The sequence below is a fragment of the Galendromus occidentalis genome, unplaced genomic scaffold, assembly GCF_000255335.2.
Source record: "Galendromus occidentalis unplaced genomic scaffold, Mocc_1.1 scf7180000075756, whole genome shotgun sequence".
NCBI lineage: Eukaryota > Metazoa > Arthropoda > Arachnida > Mesostigmata > Phytoseiidae > Galendromus > Galendromus occidentalis.
In genome coordinates this window covers 374169-393634 of record NW_003803746.1, presented here as the reverse complement: position 1 = coordinate 393634, position 19466 = coordinate 374169, and the positions used below count along the sequence as shown (strand labels likewise).

The following is a 19466-nucleotide window of genomic DNA, read 5'->3' as shown; positions in this document are numbered from 1 at the left end:
CTCATGGGAGGAGAATGAATCATCATTTCATCATGCATGAATCTAGTGGATCAAATGAGATTCCGAAACGAACGGCACCACGTTCGACATTGGAGAGGCAGCCGCTGTGCGCAAGGCGAGGAGGGGGAAGGTGAGCGAACGATCCTAGAAAGGGAAATAGTAACGGCTCACTTGCAATTAAGGCCCCCGCATGGCCTCGAACGAAACAACGTGCGACAGCGGCGATGGGGAACAAACTGTCATTCTTCTTTATTTTTGCTGCGTTAGGAAGCCTCGCTCCTGGCGGCTCGTTCGTCGATCGCTCCTCGCGCATTGAATGCGCGACGCAATTGCGAAAAGTGTCAATTTGCTCTCGGGATACACAAGAGTTCGATGGTGATCCTGCTCGGCCGCGACGCGAATTTCAATGAAGCGCCGTCTGCACGAGATTCTCGACACTCAGACTCCGTCTCCAACACTTCTGCTCGGAGGTATCCTTCTGTGGAGTCTACCCCAACAGAAGTCGATGGGAACGACATTTTACGCGTTCATACGCGCTCGTTCGCTCGAGGCAGGACCACGGGAACTTCTCGTCGTTCGGGGATATTCCTTCCATCCAAGGAATCACGAGAAGATTGAGGGCGATAGAGCAACCTAGGAAACTCAGAAGAGGAAAGATTGCCGCCAGAGAAACTCAGGTTACTCTCATCAATGTTCCCGATACGATCTCGGGGAAGAGTTTCCCTATGCCAGCATCTCCGTTCGTTCCACGGAATCTCGATAATCGTTCGGAGGCGGCCGCGGGCTTTTCTTTCCGAGACAATCCGAGCTCCGATCGTTGAGGAGCGTTCTCAGGGAGCCCGATCTTGACCGAAGCGGAATATCCTCGCTTCGGTTCCCGGAGCGCCTCCGCTCGCTGCATCGACCACCTGATTGCGGGTTGTGGTCTTCGTCTTTTCGACGCGAACCAAGACACAGCTCTATTTGGAGCGAGCATTGTACTCGATAATAATCGATTTGTCTGGAATCGATATCTCGCGTCTGATATTTTCGAGTCCGCGGTGATTTTTCTTTTGGTACAGGTGTTCAGGACAGCTCAAGCTCGACGGGATTCCAGGAAGCTCATGCTTCGATTATCAGCAGCTCTCGACAATCGCTATAGAGCCCGTTAAAATTCGAAACGACGGGAAAGGAGCTTCTGCTACGTCAAGAACAATAAGAAGTCGATATACGATTGTCCTTAATTGAGGAACTCCGTGCAAGGAGACTCATTGCCGAATTTTCCCCGGGACGGGGAATTTTTTTCTGCAGAAACCTTTCCTAGGGGAGTCAAGGCTCAACCGCTTCGTTTGAAGCCCCCAGCAAGGGTGCTAGTGAAACCCCCGTTGATAGGAACCCATTTCCGGTCAATGGGACCATATTCCGTACAATGTCGTTTCGGACCCCAGGCGAAAGGTCCGATGAACCAGAGCCATTTCGGGTTAGAAAACTATTGCACCCTCCGAAACTACAGGGAGAGACGATTCGCAAAATTCTGCACGTTGAAGATGGTTCAGAACCAGGATATCCTGAGAAATTTCGACTGTCACCCCCGAAGAGTGGGAGTGCCAAGAAAGACCGCTCTCGCCTGAAGCATCAGCGTTCTGGGAGCGGGCTCGAGAAGCTCACCGGGGACATCTGTCATACGGCGTCGACAGTACCCTATAATGAGATTCGCGTTTCCTTCTTTTTCCCGTTTCGTCTTTTGTGAGACGATGGCGATATATCAACATATTTGTATTGCGACGCGTCTGCAACGCGTCGATCCAATATGTCTGTTCGATATTGTTGCTCGCTGCGCACAGTTCCCCTCTACGGAATTTCCAGTCCTGACGGAGCGGCCGCGCTCACGGATCAGACGACAGGCACTTACTTTCCCGTGGAGAAGCCAATCCAGTCGACTTTCCCCAAGGGCGTTCGGAGAATTTTGGAGGCGATTTCATTCGATATATCAAACGATCCGAAAGCGATCGAGTGACGACGGAAGCAGGCTGGATATCCGAGGAAACATTTTGAATTCCTCCATCGCCTGAAGAGCTGCTGATCCCGTGGGAATCAATCCACACAGCGTGGTTGTATTTTTCAGGATTCGGGAAGTTCCTCGTACTCCCTGCTCGACAACGTGCTCTCAGAACTCTCGATCTCATCCGATCTCCGACCCAGATCCACGTCCTCCGTGCAATGCGATCTTCATCTGCGGGCGATTTCGGTACGGTCCCAGCGTCAGGCCGATTGGAAAAAGCGGAAAGACTACTTGTCCGGTTGTGTTTCAAGATAGCTCAATGCTCCGCATGATTTGTTCCGGCGGACCCCTTCTGAGACTCCACGGGGAAGGGGAATTAGCAAGGATCCCGCAGTTCATTCCGGCAGCCTCTAGAGATTCGGAAGATTGGTTCGGAGATTTGGATACGCCTTGATGCATGTTTCACCATACAATCTCCGACTCTGCGCCAACGTCGCGGATCGATTCGATCAATTGCTCGATCATCTTCATACGAGCATTGTCCGAGCAGCGGATGGCCGCCACAAGCTTAATCTTTCCTCACGGAAACTTTGGGCGTATCTTACCTAGCGCAGCGGTATTTGACAGGACGTGTTCTCCCTGAGAGTCGAGTTTCCACTGATTCACTGTATCCCGGAGAGATTCGGATACTTTCCCGCATCAATCTCGCATGGAATCTCGGGAAGCCGCTCCCACGTGGCCTCAGCTGCCTTCGACAAGATATCTGCCCGATATCTTGTCCATGAGGGGAGTAATCAATTCTAATGAGGATGTGGGAGCCCGGAGCCCACCGAGCTGTCGAAACCATTATCGGCAAGACGTCGCTCGATTCAAACTTCCCTCCTCGAGCCTACAGCAGCCCTCTCGGAACTGGAGGGAGCTGACGTTTTACATGCGGGCAGTCTGCGGAATTTTAGGGCTCATCATCTGGGCCGCATGTTCGTCCTATTATACGATTTGCTGTGCCCGGAGCCGAGACTCTCGATGTCCGCGCTGCGTTGCTCTGGACCAAGAGGTGATTCCGTTGCACTGCTCACCGGGGCTTCCGGAGCGTAAATGCGTGGAGCGAATGCCTCCACGCAGTATCGGAATTCTATGACCCAAGCCTTCGATTTGGTCCGTAGATGGATTGATGATCGAATGTCTACGTTCCAAGCTGCCACTTGAGGTCATTGCTTATGGTTTATCGTTCCCCGAGGACAAACGGCAGAGCAGCACCAGGCTGACGGACGGGAATTCCACTCATACATCGAGTCGTCCTCCCGCGGAGTGCTTTGAAGTCCCAAGTTTATTTCGGACAATCTCTGAGATATTTGAAGTGCTCCCGGAATTCAATGGAATTCCAGGGATTGTATGGAACACTCTCAGAGAATTCAGGACACGATCACACTTCGCAACGGGAGTAGAGGTTCACCAAGGACGACTATTCCACTGAAAAAGTGATAAGTTGCCAGGCTCCGCCTCGGTAGACTCACATCGATAGTGATTTATGATGATAATGATGATACGAATAATGATATTATTTTATAATAATGAAGGTACACACCATTCAAGCGAAGCCTTGCTTTCTTTGGAGCGTTGGAATACCTTCGACTCGACAAGGACCTATAATGGAGATTCCAGCCCGGAGAGTATGATATACGCTCCGGAGAGACTCTCAAAGGTCCGGCTTTCTAATTTTGTTGAACTCCAGTATCCAGGGAGTGTGTCAAGACACGAAAGACCGCGCGCGCACTTTCTACAGAGCACAATCGTTGCTCTCCGCCAGAAGTCAGGGGCGCAGCATCGCGAGTGGAATGGGGGAGCTCCCCGGTGGACATCATTCTATTCTCGAAATTTTTGCCGGACCCGAATGCTTCATCTCGATGCTTGCCGAACGGTACTCTATCTTCCTGGCTCGAGCTCATCGGAATCGGCCGTGATAACTCCGTCGTCAACTCGAGATGGGCGGAATGCCGGAGTTCCGAAAGGACTCCGGAGCCGAATGGGGCAACCAGGCGGCCTCATCAACCGCAGCGTTCTGGGAGGACGGTGAGAAGAGTTCGAGGAAAAGATGGGACTCGAGAGCAAAACTATCAAATGTCCGCGGCGTGAGTAAAGACCAGATGGACCAAGCCAACCGAGCGGATTCAGCGGGCGACCGACTCCTTTCGCGCTGGTGGTCGTTCTCGCCGTCATCATCAGCGTGGGCTGGACTGCTGAGTATCACATTTGGACACGCTTCGATTCTCCCGATGGTTGGCCAATTTCTCGGCTCGATCGAACTCCCGGGAGTAAAGGAAGAAATATAACGAGTGGTAAATACGGTAGGGCCAGGGTATGAGGAGGCTTTCGGAGCGGTTCGCTTACTTCGCAGGAGTTCTGGCAGGTCAGATGAATGCCCCGAGTCCACAATCGGGCAGGGGGAAGTGCGCATAGGGATCGATTCTCCCGCAGGAACCCGCTATTCGTGCACGGATAATTCCAGATGAAAGCTCGGAAGTCTTTGAAGAGAAACAGAGTCAATCGATTGTGCATGAGAAACCTAGCACAGGAATTATTGAGGAGGAGTGGAACTTACTTAGAGCACCACGACCCCTAAGGGGCCGTGAGAGCGCTCGGGGAGCTGTCTGGGAAGAACGCCGCTCAACTTCCGGAAAGAAAAACGTTCAGTTAGTCGACCGGCCATGTACTCGTCTTGCCGACCGCTTTTCGCAAAAGTTTCTTCCTCGCTCGGCAAGAGAGTGCGAGACGTCTGTTTTTCAAAGTGACGGACGGTGCCGCTGCGGGATCAGCTCATTCTAATACTCCGAAACTGGAACTCGGAGAATAATCATCTGGAAAGTTTCCATTCGTCTCTCACATCCGTCCAGCCTACTTCGGCCTCGTTCTCCTCCCCGCAGCCATTTGGGATCGTCCTCTCGCCGGTATCCCGGAGTTAAAATTAGGTTCCGGGAATCGGAGTTCGAATATGCTATGTGTTGAGAAGCTCCACTGGCGTCGATGCATCGAGTTTGTGCCATAATCCGTATAGTCGAGAAATCGTCGCACGGTTTTGAAAGCTATCTGCAAGCCTCACCAAACTTTCCCGTCAACTCTCGAGGGATCCTGGTCCTTATCTGAGGATTGTTTTCTTTGTTGTTGCAGGCGGCTCCAGGCGATCAGAATAGCCTCGTCCAAGGTCGTGGTGAGCTGCGATTCGCCTTCGAAGGCTAATGTGAAATCGTGCAACGTGAGATTCTTGCTTGAAGAGGAACACGATCAACGGAAACAACAGAAGAAAATGTCGTCGCCAACCTCGAAAAAGCAAAAAATCAAGGAGCTGAAACAAGTCGTCCCGCTTCAAGTTCCAAAGGATACGGCAGAGCCCCCGGCTCAGGAAGTTTTCGAAAACGGCGTTCGTCTTCTGAGGAGAGTTTCGAACGACGAAAAGGTGAGGCGAGGTCCATGTGTGTTCGGGACGGTCTTCAATGGACATCTCATCGTCTATCGGGTTCTGAGATTTTTTGAGTCGGAACCAAGGTTCCCGATTTTTTTCCTGCGGAACGAGGCGCCCCGATATCACCCGAAAGCAGTCGATGCATTTGATCGATGAATCGAGCGGGCGAAAAAGTGCACCATCGCACTCGGCCCAGCGGTCATCGTATCCGCGAAGCTGAACGCGGGAATCGGAGAACTATTCCCTGTTGCAACTGTCATGAAGGCTACCAGCGCCGAGCAATTGATTCGGGCAGAGGTGCTCTTCCAGGCGGCACATGTTGCCTCCGGTTATCGATCGTTGATACGAACTCGAAGGAGGAGGTTCCTGCTTGAAATTGTCATCGATGCGTATTTTCCTCCTTTCGTTCTCCGACAGGATCGCCAAGATTTTCATCCGATGGGGAGCATTAGAATCGACTTTCGGGATGTATGACGCGGAAATAGAGGAAGTCAGGAACGAAGGGGGGCGTTAAAGTGGAAAATCGACGCAGTAGAGATTCGTTGTCTCGGAAGCTCACGGGGAAACGGAAATGAATGGGAGGAAACAGGAGAAGACGTCGTATCGAAGTTCCGAGCTCACTAGTCCTTCCAGCGAACGGAATTCGGACAAGGAAAATTGTTGACACAGCTTCGAATGTTCAAGCCTTTTTCTTGTGAATTTTCGAGGATGTGACGGACGATCTTCTCCTCCGAGAGTGCCCGGGAAAAGCTCCCCAGTCAGCATCTCCCGAATCGGGGAGGCTGAGATACCATCGCGGGAAGAATGGGCCGATTACCTGCGCCTGAAGTCTGACTTCGTACGTCAAAGTGGCCCCCAACTCCCGAGTGGTGAAGCTCTAAATAAATCCAGAGCATTCTCTTCGGACGAAAGAGCTGCTGCTAACTCGGCGTCTATTTGTTGAATTGCAGGCGACGGTCTACCTCCACAAGATGGAATACCAAGACTTGGGTTGTGACACGGATCCCGTAGGTGTGTACTGGAAACTCTTTACAACGTTTTTAGCTTCCGACCCTACTTCCGCGTCGTTTTTACGAATTCCCGAAAAGACAGCTTCGGCTTTTTCCACGACGACTACGCGTGCGGTAGCGAGCGGGCAGGTGGTTGGTCAGACCGACACGAACGAGTCGTCTGCCTACGACAGCGCACGCTGAGGGACAGGGCGCGGTCAGGAAGCCGGTAGCTCCTCCGCCCGTGTGCAAATGGTGATAGCCTCTTTTTTCTCCGTCAAGCCGGAGCTTTCCAGTTGTCTCGTGATGAAAGGTAACGCTCGCGGGATTGTGGTCGCATGTTTTCCTTATCCATGTTCACTCCGGATTCCCGGGCCTGCTGCTTTTCTCGAGCTTTCTCCTCGCGTGCAACCTATTTGCCTGGCTCTGACTCCGGCAACGATGGGAAGCAATGCTGCGTAGCGGAGCCTCCATAAAATCACCGGCTCCCCTTGAAGACAACCGCGATACGTCCGAGCCAGGGCAGTGAATTCCGACACCCTGCTTGTCCCCACTATGTCCAAAACATGGAAATATAGGGTCGATGACAACTTATGGCGGTCTTGGTCAGCCTTAGAACGTGTCGTGTCAAACCCTTCGGCTGACAAAGGCCTCTCGATAGTCTGTCGATATAGCGAAGCTCCGCGGTTGAGGATCGCAAGCATGAGAGTCGGCAGTAAGCTTGAACGAGATTCGGGAGAAGACACTTCCGGGTGGAAAAATGAAGATTCCGAGATGGGAAGAGCTCACAAACGTAACCTCATAGAGACCTTCGACGACAGTGAATCTGTTTCGAATCGGAGCTCTGCTATTCGGGAACACAGCGGACGATTGGAAATGGAGAATATCACACTGCCAACGTGTCCGCCTAGCGACAATGGTCCGAGCAGGGAAGCAGAAGGTGTTCAAACACGAAAGCGAGAAACGTAGAGTTGATGTAAGCGCGGGCGCTGCTCCAGACGGTGTACTGCTTGCGGGAGAAAGGACATGAGCCCGAGGCGAACCGAGCGGAACGCTACAGCTTGCAACTGGCCTGAAGATGGAGATTTCAGCCGACGGCTCGGTGACCTTTTCGACGGCACTGTGCGGTTAGACGCGATCGATGCCTCAGGCTTCACTGTTTAGCCGCTTGTCGTTCCTTGCGACGGGACTTTTCTCCGTTTATAGTAGCGATCGTTGGCGAAAATTTATTCTATACGGGATCTGTGAGCTCTGCGGGACCTGTTATCAGGCAGCGAAACTACGTTGGAGCAAATTATGTGACTTTCGAACCTCAGGGTTCGCAAGAAGGTATTAGGTTGAGGAAACTCCTCGGGAATTCGCGCCCGCGGCCTTCATAGTACAGAGAATCGCAGCTCGTGAGTGATTCCACGAGGGTTCGCGGTTATTCGAAACAAGGTTCTCCCCTCGAATGGGTGGGGGGACCGACGTCTGAGCAACTCAAAACCCTGATCCCCCATCTGGCTCAATAATTTCCTATTCAGACACAGCTCTGACCCGGAGTTTCTTTCACAGAGGGCTTCGTCGAGTGCGACGTATCGAAATTGACCGAAGGCGAGAGCTTATACGTTGCTTTACTCGGACGCTTCCGATACGGCCGCGAAGAAGATGAAGTTCTCGGAATGTCCCTCTGCAGGTGGGAGGAATTTCCGCTTCATTGAGACGTTTAACTCGCATTTCTTCCAGCTTTAGCTTATTCTCCGGACATATCTTCGGCTCCACCAAGACTCGTGTGTTTCCCTTCACAGAGAGATGTACATGGGACACAAACTAGTTTATTCGAAAGGAAAACCTCTACCACCGAGTGAAGACCAGCCAGGACCCTCGACAAGTGAGTTTATGTAGATATTCCTCCCTTGCGATCGAAGACCGACTCAGCGAATGCCATTCTTTCCAGCAGATGCTCGTGCATGCTTATCGCGGGATTCGATCAAATCCATTTGGCGAATTGAGTTTCACGATGAAATCGATATAGGAGCTGCCCGATGTGGTTGCCGTAATGTCAGAACCGGATCCGGTCTTTACGCTTGACGCCTCTGCTGGCACCTACCCATGCTGATCGACCTTATGGTCGAGCGTTGCCGCTTGCCGCGCATGAGCGACTGTGTGTTCCATTCCTTATCGCCTAATAAGGAACTCGTCCCCGATTCACCGCAGTAGGCTTCTGCGTTAGTGATTCACTGGGGTCCAGGTCGATAGCCATTCCACCGAATGGTTACCGTGAGCTAGCTGTTCCATCGAACAGTTGCCATAAGCCTCCTTCGGTACGTGGTCGGCTTAAGCGATTTCCCAGGCGGCTGCTTTGCATCCTGCCATTGATAAGTCCATGTACGTTCAGCTCTACAGTCGTTGTACGAGCGAGGTCCATCGCACGTCACGACTCGGTACAGGAAGCGATGCGACACTAGCTGAAGAGCAGAAAAACGAGCGGGCTACTCTCGAAGCTCTCGAGGAATTATCCTCACGCGTCCTCAGCAGTTCTCGGACTCAGGGAAATTCCCGTTTTAGATCCCGAATCTCCCGGGAAGTGTATTCTTTCCGCCCAACGGCTTGTGTCTTTTGGAACGATCCACCCGAGCCGCCGCGGAAATCCGATTGGATAGATGCCAAAAAGTTGCGGCAGAGAAATTATTATCGTCTGATAGCGTTATCAGCACGGAGTCGAGAAATCTAAGGTGTTTCCCAAGATTCTCGGCAGCCACACAGAAATTCCGCTCTACGTTCCTTTGATGGTGAGCCATTGGAAGAATATTATCCAGTCGTCCCTGTGAAGTCCGTGTGCCAATCTTTCCTCCAGTGTTGATCAAGACCGGCGTTCGATCTGATTTCCGGTCGACGGAAGCCTCACGTCCTTGTCGTCAACGTCGTCGCGAATGTCAAGTCACAAATGGGAGGTTCTGCACAAGAGTCTCGAATACCCCTGCTAATGAATCGGTCAACAGGCAGTTGGGGGCCGTCAGACTCGGTGATCGGGTTCGATCCCCTCTCAGGAAGTCTTGTTCCCTTCAAGTCCGTTGCCACCACTCACGATAAGTGAACTCTGTAGCCGCTTGCGGATCGAATCACAGATCACCGGACACAATTATCGCTCGCGGGAAGATTGGAGAAGCTCGCCCATTCTCTCGTACGGACCTGCCGGCGGCCCATGCCCCTTCGAGCACTGTCATCCGAAGGTCCTGTCTTCACCTACTCCTCGTCCGTCGGAGACTATCTCTCCACTCGGATATCAAGATATCTCGAATATTAGCTCTCCGCCCCAACTCCATGCTCCTTCTCCCGGAAAAATCGATGCTCTCAATTTGTGTAGCTAATTATAGGTTCGGAGAGTCGACTCGTGGAAATCAAGCGGGAAGGAACAGTCTGAGCTTCTCGAGTCTACGATTCGATCCCGCCGCATACATACGCTGCTCAGTCCGAGGAGTGAGGAGACCTCAAGGGAGGTGCGAAAGAATTTCTTATCTCGACCCGTATGCTTCACCAGGAGCGGCAGATTCCGCTACAAGCGTAGAGTAGCCACACGGTCTTCTGGAAACAGACGTGCAGGGGAACGATCGCTCTCGATTCTTCGCGCCCATTACATTCAGTTCGGTTCCCGCTCGAGTGAATCAGTCTCCGGAACGAAACATGCTCGGCTCGAGAAAGAGGCGCTCGGGACGAAAAGAAGAGAAGAAGTACAGATGAGATGTCAAGCGCTGGCTTTGGAGGACCGATAGTTCCCTTCAGCTCGGCGGAACAGAGTCTATCGCTTCGTGTATCTCGCGGGTTTCCCAACGATTCGGCCATCAATCATCAGGTCAGAAAACCGGAATCTATCCACTGGCCATTGGCAACAGAGGGAATATGTTGATGACTCTCTGTTTACCCGTCGACGACGCGCCGTCTCGGAGTTCCACGACCTTGAGCTGAACGAATGTGAGAACCCATTTGGACTTTCCGAGTGCTGATGGGGAAGTGCTTATACCGATTGGCATCTCCGGGATAAAGTTTCAAAGGCAAGGGGCTGACTATTCGCTGGCATCCGTGCGAGGCAGACGCCCGCTGACTGAGCTTGTCGGCTTTCCCTCCAGCGCCCTTATTCGTTTCCGGTGGATCAAAATACGGGAATCGTTCTCATGGATATGGAGCTCTTCGGATAGAGATAAAACTCCCGCGAAGGGAGAAGTGATTTCGGTCATGTCTCATCCGGGCAATCGTCCGCGTACAATCCGACACGCCGATTTGCGACACGCGAACACGCAATGGATGATATGCCGGCTGGATACGGCCCGATGAACTTTGGTGACGCTCTCGCTCGGCGGAACAACGACGATGGAAACGGAAAAGCCGTCGCTTGGCATCGTTCAATCTTCGTTGACACTCGCCATCGTCCAGCCCCTCCCCCACCATTCGACCCGTTCCGCAACTTTCATCCCGCCCGAGTCCCATATATGTAGAGGCCGCGTTTGTTTGCCAAGAGTGAACTTCCTATCAGAGGAGTTGAGCAAGTTTTTCCGCCTCGTTCCTTGTTTGGCTTGTCCTTGCCAGTCTTTCTCATGTCTCTTGTTTGCTCGTACTCCTCCTCGTGCGGGTTTGCGGCGGCAAGGAATCGCAAGAGGAATATCTCTCCGGGACAAGAAAGGAACGTTGCAGATAACACGCATCTCGAATGACGGAATACCCGCAGCCCCCGGAGCCTCCAACGGGAAAAAAATGCGGATTGTCCGCACTGAGCTGGGCGGAATGAGATGAACGAAAGAGAAATCGATGGACAATGAAAATTAAACGGACGGGGAACAGCTCGCGAAAATTCGAAGATCAGATTATCGATCCCATGCAGCCTCGGGAGCCGCCGCCGTGCATGACAGCGCGCCTTCGACACAATGATCCTACGCAGCCGAACGGGACCGTCCGCGTCCTTGGCCGATCAAGCTGCGAAGGCTTAGCTGTATAAAGAGGAATTTTCCAAGGCTCGATGCAGAAGCGGATTTCTATGCGGAAGCGGAGAGGAGGAACGGCGTGGATCTCCAATCAGGAGAATAGCGGGGCACGGGAGTAGAACAGATGCTTTCCCTCGATTTCTTGCACAGCTTCCTCGAGTCTCCAGGCAACCTGCTCGACTGCCCAGGGTCGCGTCCTAGGTAAAATGGATTTCCGCTCTGGATTGAGTTACATTGTCCGCTCTCCGACCATGTCCGATCCCCGATCTGACTGGCTCATTCGCATCACTGCGTTCCAGAGTCGACGTTGTCGACAGGGACATTTTTTTCGGCTCCTCCGTACCCTTTCTCCCTATACGGTCCCTTCGGAATCGCTTTGGTACTGAGCTGCAACGAGGATCGAAGAGCCGAATAATACGGTCGTACAATGGGAAATCATCGTAGCGGCTTAAGGACAGGCGAGCGAGTACACCCTTGCCCACGAGCCGAGTTGTATCCCCTCGGTCCAATCCACTTTTAGCTCATCTCCCAGGGGATCATGCAAGAGTTCTCGAGACTTTCAATCGCCGCTCTCGGAATTACAGACGCAACTTCGCCGTACGAGTCTGAATAAATGTTTCTCAAAGCATTGGCAGTCGAGCCACAAAGACAGTCACAGCGTTGTTGCAACCTCAAGAGCTCGACGCGTTGCAAGTTGCAGCCGCACGACAGGGAGTGCAGAACGCATCTCCTTCCGAGCTGCCTTCGAAGTGACGCGGGTCTGGAGACCTGGGCCGGATATCGCCGTGATCAGTCTCGAGACTGGTACTTGCCGTTCGTTCACTTACCGACCGTCTTCTACCGATGGAGCTCAATCGATTAACACAAGCAGGTTCGAAACTGGGGATTCTGAAGTTGTCGTCTGTTCTTACAGGTGGCGATGACAATCGCGCTCAGGAGGCATTGATCGCGAGAGTGTCATTTTCTTTCGAGCTCCCTGAAGACGCCCCGGTCTCGGCAGTCATGCAACGCTTGACTCCCGACGCTGGAGACACCTGTGGTGTGCGCTACTACGTGAGATGTTACTCATCGATAGACCTTCCTGACGAACACACGACGACCAGCGTCCTCAACTTCCCTATTCGAAAGGTACCGCCAAGTCGCTTCTTTTATTCTCTCGATTTCTGGAGCCTCTGCGATATCACGTGAATCACGGAATTCTCTCCGGAACAAAACGATTCCAAGAACCGAATTTCGCGCTTTAGTCTTGACGAATGAGTCGAACATGAGCCATGAGCCCGAATATTCGTGCCGGACCAACCCAAATATCTCCTGGAAACTCCTCCGGCGCTCCAGGAGGATACCAATGTCGAGAAATATGAGCGCTGAGTGAACCTCTGACTCTGACCGCCGGCCACCGGTCCCGAGGCCCGTCGATCCAATCGGGAGCAAGTCCGGGGAGAGAAAGGGAACTGGCCGGCACCTAGCTGAATTGAGAGACGGAACTTCAGGAGATCGATAGGCCATCCTCATAGAGGCCAACATACTCCCTCCCTCCCCCGCCCGGCAGCCCTCGCCCCCTTTCCCGCAGTTCCCCTCCTCTCTTCGGTCTCTGAAGAGTCTTCTCCCCATCTTTTATTCAATAGCGATCCGATCGCGAAGTCAATCGATCAATCTGCGCAGAAGGTTCTCACGGCACCGTGTGAGAGCGCGCGGCTAGTTCTCACTCCTGTGCAGGCTCGATCAGTCTCCGACAACTCCGGTAGACTGCTTGTTCTTGCGTGATCTCTCTTAACGGGACTCGAAACTTCGGAGAATTGACGCCTACGCTCGATTGACGGCACTTACACGCTTAATGTAGATATGGGGATTGGGTACCGGACACCCGGCGCTGACCGCATCGAGTCAGCGAGCGATATCATTCCCGCAGGTGCAATTCGGCCCACCGCCTGACCCGCTCCCAGCGCCGCCGAAGGGCTCAATCTTCAAAGAGTTTCCTCTGAACGGCGGTCGGTTGGCGCTCGAAGCCACTCTCAACAAATCGGTAAGGAATCCGAGAAAATCACTCTAAGAGATCCTCGCAGCCGTGGGCAGACCGAACCGCTGAGCTCAGCACTTAGATAACAGGACTTGTGCTCGCTTTTCCCAAACGAGATCACCTACTCGACGATCTGTGGAGTGATCGATCCCGGAAGATAAAGAATCAACACGCTGATCCTTGTCGGGAGAGAGCAAAAAACGGCTTGAGCCAAGATTGTGGTGGGGATGACTACTGATTGGATGGGATCCGGATGAGAATCGGCACAAAGCGAGAAAAATAAATGTCGCCAAAAACCTCGAAGAAGGCTCTCTTCCTAGAAAGCCCTCAGGGAAATGCTCTTTTCTCCGTGACAGCCGTCCGGAATTCATCCGCTGTTCCTCCTGCACCATTGACAGTTTTTGCCTATTTATCGAGAAACGGTCGCAAGTTCGGAGAACAGTCGAGCCTTCTCTATAGTTCCTTGGGGAAGAGGGGGGGAAGAAGAATTGCTTTTCCGAGCAAGGCTGTATCTGTTCGCGACTTCAGATATTTCTTCGAACCCCCCCCCACAACATTCGCATTTTTCCCCCAGTTCCACCTAGCTCGCTTTTGGTGAGACAACAAAACTCCGCGAGGTTGGTCTCACGTGAGTTATTGTGGTTTTCTTCTGAATAGATCGAGCCTTCTCGCGAGATACACTGAAGTTGCGATATTCCCAATAACACCTTGCTTCACGAACGAATCGGCTCCAGCAAACGCGGTTCGTCGCGAGCCGAGGCAGACGGGCGGTATTGTACGACAGACTGACGCGACGTCAGCAGTCAACTCATGCGACTCAAGGACCGCATTGCGGAGCTCTCAGTTGTAGTTTCTGCGTTCCGCAGATTTACGAGCACGGTGAAGAAATCCGGGTGAAAATCAGTCTGATCAACTCCTCGCACAAAAGCGTGAAACACGTGAAAGTCACCGTGCAGCAATCCGCCCAAGTAAATTTGTTCTCGACCGGGAAGTGGAAAGTCTGCGTCGCATCAACGAATAACAGGTGTGTTTCTCTTCGGACTTCTGATGATGAGTCCCTGATCCGACACCGATCAAAATTGAAAAATCGGATAGATTTGTAGCCGCCACCTTGATAGGTCCTGCAGCTCGCTCATGGTGAGGGCTCCATCGGATGATGGATGCGTCTTCCGGTCGATGATGCTCCGGGAAATCGCTCCCGAAAGTAGTACGGCATAACACCGGCAAGATGACTGGCGAGAGAAATCTTCTGCCAAGCGGACATTAGGCTGAATCGAAGGCCTGACCGACGTGGAGACAGTCGCACTTGGCTACGATTGGAAAATTTCCTCACGACCCTTTGATTGCAGGACCGACTGTCATGTGGGCTCAGGACACTGTGCGGAGCAGGAGGTGGTCTTAATTCCGACGGCAGGCGACAATAAAAACAAGTACGGAGTTTTTGTGCAGGGCAGCGAGTTTGAAGATGAGCCCTGCTTGGCTTCCACCACCGTGTAAGTATCGACATGGCGACGACTGAGTGAGTGCTCGTCGAAGATCAGGCGTGAATGGCATGCCGGATCGCGCTGCCTCGATGCGAACCACCACACGTGGACAGCCTCCTCCGCGATGTCATTCCGGAGAGGGAGACTTGGATTGCGCTTCTCGTCGATCTCCCTCGTGCCGGATGATTGGCTCCCATGCTCGCGGATCATTAGGAATCCTCGCGATTGCTCACGGGATGGGTGCCGGCATCAGACGAGTAGATGGGCAAACCCAGATTGTTATCCTCACGATTGGGTCCCGCCGTCCAGGAATGCTTCAGTGTCCCCGGAAATCACTTCCCAAAAGCCAGATTCGGGAATATACAGGGTAATTGGAGACGCATAGGGCATAAAGTACATCTATCCACATCTTTCCCTCCACAATTAGTTATCTTGTTCCGGGAGGCAGGTTGAGCAATGTTATTTTGCCATTTGTAGCCAAGCTCGTTGAGCGAGCTCTTGGAGAAAAAAATAGTTTTCAACTCCTAGGGAATCCGGTTTGCGTCTCGAGAGCGATCGGCCGCTTTCTTCTCCCATGGTTGTGAATAGAACAGGAGCAGAGAATAGGAGGGGGAAATCCCGTCGCAGTATTTCCTGGATCATGGGGAATAGACTGCGCAATGTATGGTCATGAAGGACATTCCTCTCGAAACTCCGTTCTGATCGCTCATCTTGTCGCTTTGCTCGATAACTCTGTATTTATCGTTCCACTGACAGGCTCTCGGAGGAAGCGCGGCAGGATTACTTTGGCATCATAATTGACTACGAGGTCAAAGTTAAGCTGTGTTTAGCCGCCCTCAGCTCTCTCTCAGGGTAAGATCATTACGATTCATTACGCAAACTGGACATTCTCAGTCAGACGACTCGAGGCTCCTCGGCCAATTTTGTTCGGCAGTCTAGGGCGTGGCTTTAATGAAAGGAAACCGCAATCCAATGCTTCATGAATTCCCGCTCCCCAGGTTCAGAACATGGATGTGCAATGGGGTCAAGGGTCTCGTGGACGACAAGGGATCGCCAGTGTCCAGTCCCACCAAAGCTCCATCGACACCAGCTGAAAGGTGTGTAAAAGACAGTCAAACTTCAAAGAAAACACAGTGCCCTGGACGAATTTTTGAGAAGCCTTACAGAATTTTACACGTTAAAGGCTATTTTTCTCGAGGAAAGCGAGCAGGTATATCACTTCCGCATGACCTCCCGCACGCTCATGAATCATGAATATCCGACATATGCTTAATTTGAGTAAAGAGCATGAAACCACTCCGCCCTGACAACATGCCTAGGAAGGGACTCACAACTCCCAGGCTAATGCCAGTGTTTACATTGAGCAAGCGTGACCTGTCCAACCCCTCACGATATGGGAAATCGAGCAGAAAACTCGCAAACTGGCCGTACTGTCCCACTACGATATCAAGAGGTCCGGCGACCGCGAAGTCTTTTGAGCTCTCGAGTATTTCCGCTTGAGACAGCTACTCGGATCCAAAGCGTTGCAATTTCCTCAGCACGAACGATCTGAACTTTTTCCCCCAATGAGCCTCGATTCCAACACTCGCCCTCGGCCCGGCGGTCTCATTGGAAAACGGGGATAGAGATGGCAAGACTCTTTCTCAGTCTCGAGAATGGGCGGTAGAGAATTGACCGGAGTTCTTCTCATGGGGAGCGCGTGGTAGGAGCTATCGCACCTTCGAAGCAACGATTGATGGCTACATATGTATGCCGAGTGATGCGAAAACAGTCTGGGAGAGGCTCCTGGAACTTTTTTTTCAAGCTATCGTTGAGGTCCCGGATCGATCGCGGGAATAACTTTCTTTCCTCTTTTCCAGGCGAGGCGAAATCGCTTGTTTGATCCCTTTCCAAATCTTCCAAAGAGGTCCGACGGTGTCTGTGCCCAAAGCCCCAAGCGCTCTCGAAACCCGAGTGGAAGAGATCGCCCTCGAAGAATAAATTCCAAGGCCGTCTCGACATTTAAAAAGAGCTCATCTCGATTGATCTCCAATCGTCCGCCTGTCGAGGTAAACGTCGCCTGAGATAACTTTCAATCTTCTGAGGTACCCATCATCACGTGACACTCATCATTCCGTGGTGCGCGTCATCACCCGAGTACTCTGCCTCGTTCACGAATCGACGAGAACCGTCTCTTTCGCGCGACTCTCATCATGCCGTGGCTCTGCCAATGATGAAGACGGATTACCCAGTGCGACGCAGTCGAACTAAACCTACCAGGCACCGTCGGCGCTGCACGTTCAGGACCGAAGCCGTACTCGAAACGGAGCTGATGAGCTGTAGCTTTCTCGGACCCGCCGATGGCTCTTCCTCTTATCAGAATCAAGAGTGAGATCCGAGAGTCGCGTCATTACAATGAGCTACAACGTACGGCTCCCGTGAAAGTTCTCGGGAGAGGATCTCTTCTAGTCTGAAGACCGGAAAGAGGAGACATGGAACATATGAACTTGAAACCACAACTTGTAGAAGCGTGGGAACCGATCAAGAGATAGATGCAGCTTCGAGAAAGCGTCGGCGAAGATGTTATTAGAATCGTCGTGAGGTATTTTCAAAGCTTTTCTTCCCCGAAATGTCGAATCATTGTCTGAAAGCCCCCGAGTTGATTATCCTGATCGATGAAGAAATAAAATATTTATCTCAAGTAATTGGACTCGTTCTCATTATGAAGCCTATCAGCCCAAACTCGGCGATAATCTACTCCTAGTGCCGAGCCGATGAAGGAAGAAGATGTGCACGCCGGCACGGGATCACACGTTGCTCCCGGTCGAATGGGGGACTGTAGAGATTTGTTGGCCGATCGTTGGCTCGCCGGATCGAGATGTGTCCTGAGAGAACCGAATTAAGCGCATCGGGCGAAAGCGTTCCAGGAGAAGGTGGCCACGGGGACCGGGCATATCCTCGAAAATATGGAGCCTTTCCGTCGTAGGTCGCATTTGCAACTCGATGCGTACCCGCTATTGAAATGAGGAAAGAACTTGAATGATGATAATGATTACTAGGAAAAAAAGCTAATCTGCGGACGGGAGTCGGTATCCGAGACGTCCGAACGGGAGTCGGGGACCACAAAGCCTCTAAAGCTGTGCTCCCTGAAATTTTTTGTCGATAAAACCGATAGCATCGATAAAACCGACACATCGTTCGCATTATTTCTGATGTTGCACTTAGAAATCTACCCGCAGCAGGTCAACTCGGAGGTTGCTTGTTTCAGTCGGCGATAACGAACCTAGTTTCGAATAACCTATCTTCATGATTCGGTCTCTGGGGAGAGTGGGATGGCGGCAACTATCAAACGGCAGCTATCCAAGGATCTATATGGGGCGGGGGCTCTCTTCTGACCACGGGGAGAAAAAATCATGTCCCTTTCACAATCAACACCATTTTAGCGATTCACAAAGTTCATTGATGATCAGATTGAACTCAAGCAGACCCCAGCTGACGATGTCGCGTCGACATGATCTTCTCCGTTGTACATATGGAGCTCTCAAGCTTCCCATCCCTAGTTGGGAACTTTACATCGACGCAGGGAAACAGAACAATGGTGATTATACGCTTGTTACTTGGGAATTATTAACGAGGGAATCAGCAGAAGAAGGAAAGGCCGGAGCGGTCGTTAGGATGTCTCGGGTGATAGTCATTGAGCCGTACAGGCAAAACATCGGGCTGGCTTTAGGTCAGTCCAATTTCCAGCCGAGCTGTCCTTCGATCCGGTTTCCCTAGTCATCTGTTGCCTTAAGAGGCGATATCGGCTTCGATGTCATGGCAAGTCAGCACTAAGCCGAGGCGGCTATGACGCAGCCTGAAAGAAATGCCCAATTGTCCTATGTTTCTAGGCACTTTCTCGCTCGCGGTCTATCTGTTGTGCTACGGGTTGAGCTCCACAAACACTCACCATCGTTAGATCTCCTGCCATAACTCTCCGGGACCCGTTGCTGCTACTCACCTTTTGAGTCCAGACCGCGGTGCTCGGAGGTATCAGTCGAACGTGGTGGCCCAAAGACAGCGGCACGCGACAACATTCCGACCCCAAGACTCGTGAGTTTCGAAGATTCTTTTATTTCCCATCAGCTTGAGCCCAAGTCAAGAAAATATTCAGAATCACTGCCAGAGGCCCTTGTGGGCTGTCTGGAAACCTGAGCCTCACCCTAACATTCGGATTTTAAGGCGGTCTCTGCCGGGAAGTGACCTGCTCTCCAAGGGGGTTTTTCTAAAAATAACCGCCGAAGGCTGACGGCTGATTATTTATCTATGGCACGCATGCAGCCGTCCGAATTCCGAACGTTGTCGTTGCTGTTGTAGGCGGCTGGTACCGAGGAGTCAGCGTGGGTATATGAAGCAGAAAGCTGCTCTGGTCGAAGAGCACTAACAGATGATCCCAAGAGGGAGCCTTCTTTCACACCTCGGGAAACACGGGCTGGATCGGGTGGAAGCGCATGGCGTAATGATACGAACTCCTCCACGGGTAGGCCGCGCTATCCGTTCGCTGTCGCGCGCTGGAAACCTGCTGCTCGTACGACGGTTGCCAGACACAGCGCAGATGAATGCAG

The 19466-nt window shown here is 52.2% G+C and overlaps 1 protein-coding gene across 1 annotated transcript; it reads left to right on the top strand.

Moving 5' to 3' along the window:
* The first annotated feature begins 4004 nt into the window (after nucleotides 1-4004).
* Nucleotides 4005-17560, top strand: LOC100902528 (phosrestin-2). Its single transcript, XM_003738050.2, has 12 exons — nucleotides 4005-4051; nucleotides 5147-5432; nucleotides 6389-6449; nucleotides 7982-8102; nucleotides 8215-8297; nucleotides 12296-12510; nucleotides 13292-13405; nucleotides 14266-14423; nucleotides 14749-14892; nucleotides 15640-15735; nucleotides 15882-15980; nucleotides 16743-17560. The coding sequence occupies exons 1-12, from the start codon at nucleotides 4005-4007 to the stop codon at nucleotides 16861-16863; spliced, it is 1545 nt and encodes a 514-aa protein (XP_003738098.2). The 3' UTR covers nucleotides 16864-17560.
* Nucleotides 17561-19466: the final 1906 nt, after the last annotated feature.

What these genes read in the sequence shown, in the direction of transcription:
- LOC100902528 (XM_003738050.2), top strand. Translation starts at nt 4,005, where the DNA reads ATGGGGCAACCAGGCGGCCTCATCAACCGCAGCGTTCTGGGAGGACG. An exon ending in GCCCTCAGCTCTCTCTCAGG is followed by an intron (nt 15,736 to 15,881) that starts GTAAGATCATTA and finishes CCCGCTCCCCAG; the next exon opens with GTTCAGAACATGGATGTGCA. An exon ending in CCATCGACACCAGCTGAAAG is followed by an intron (nt 15,981 to 16,742) that starts GTGTGTAAAAGA and finishes CCTCTTTTCCAG; the next exon opens with GCGAGGCGAAATCGCTTGTT.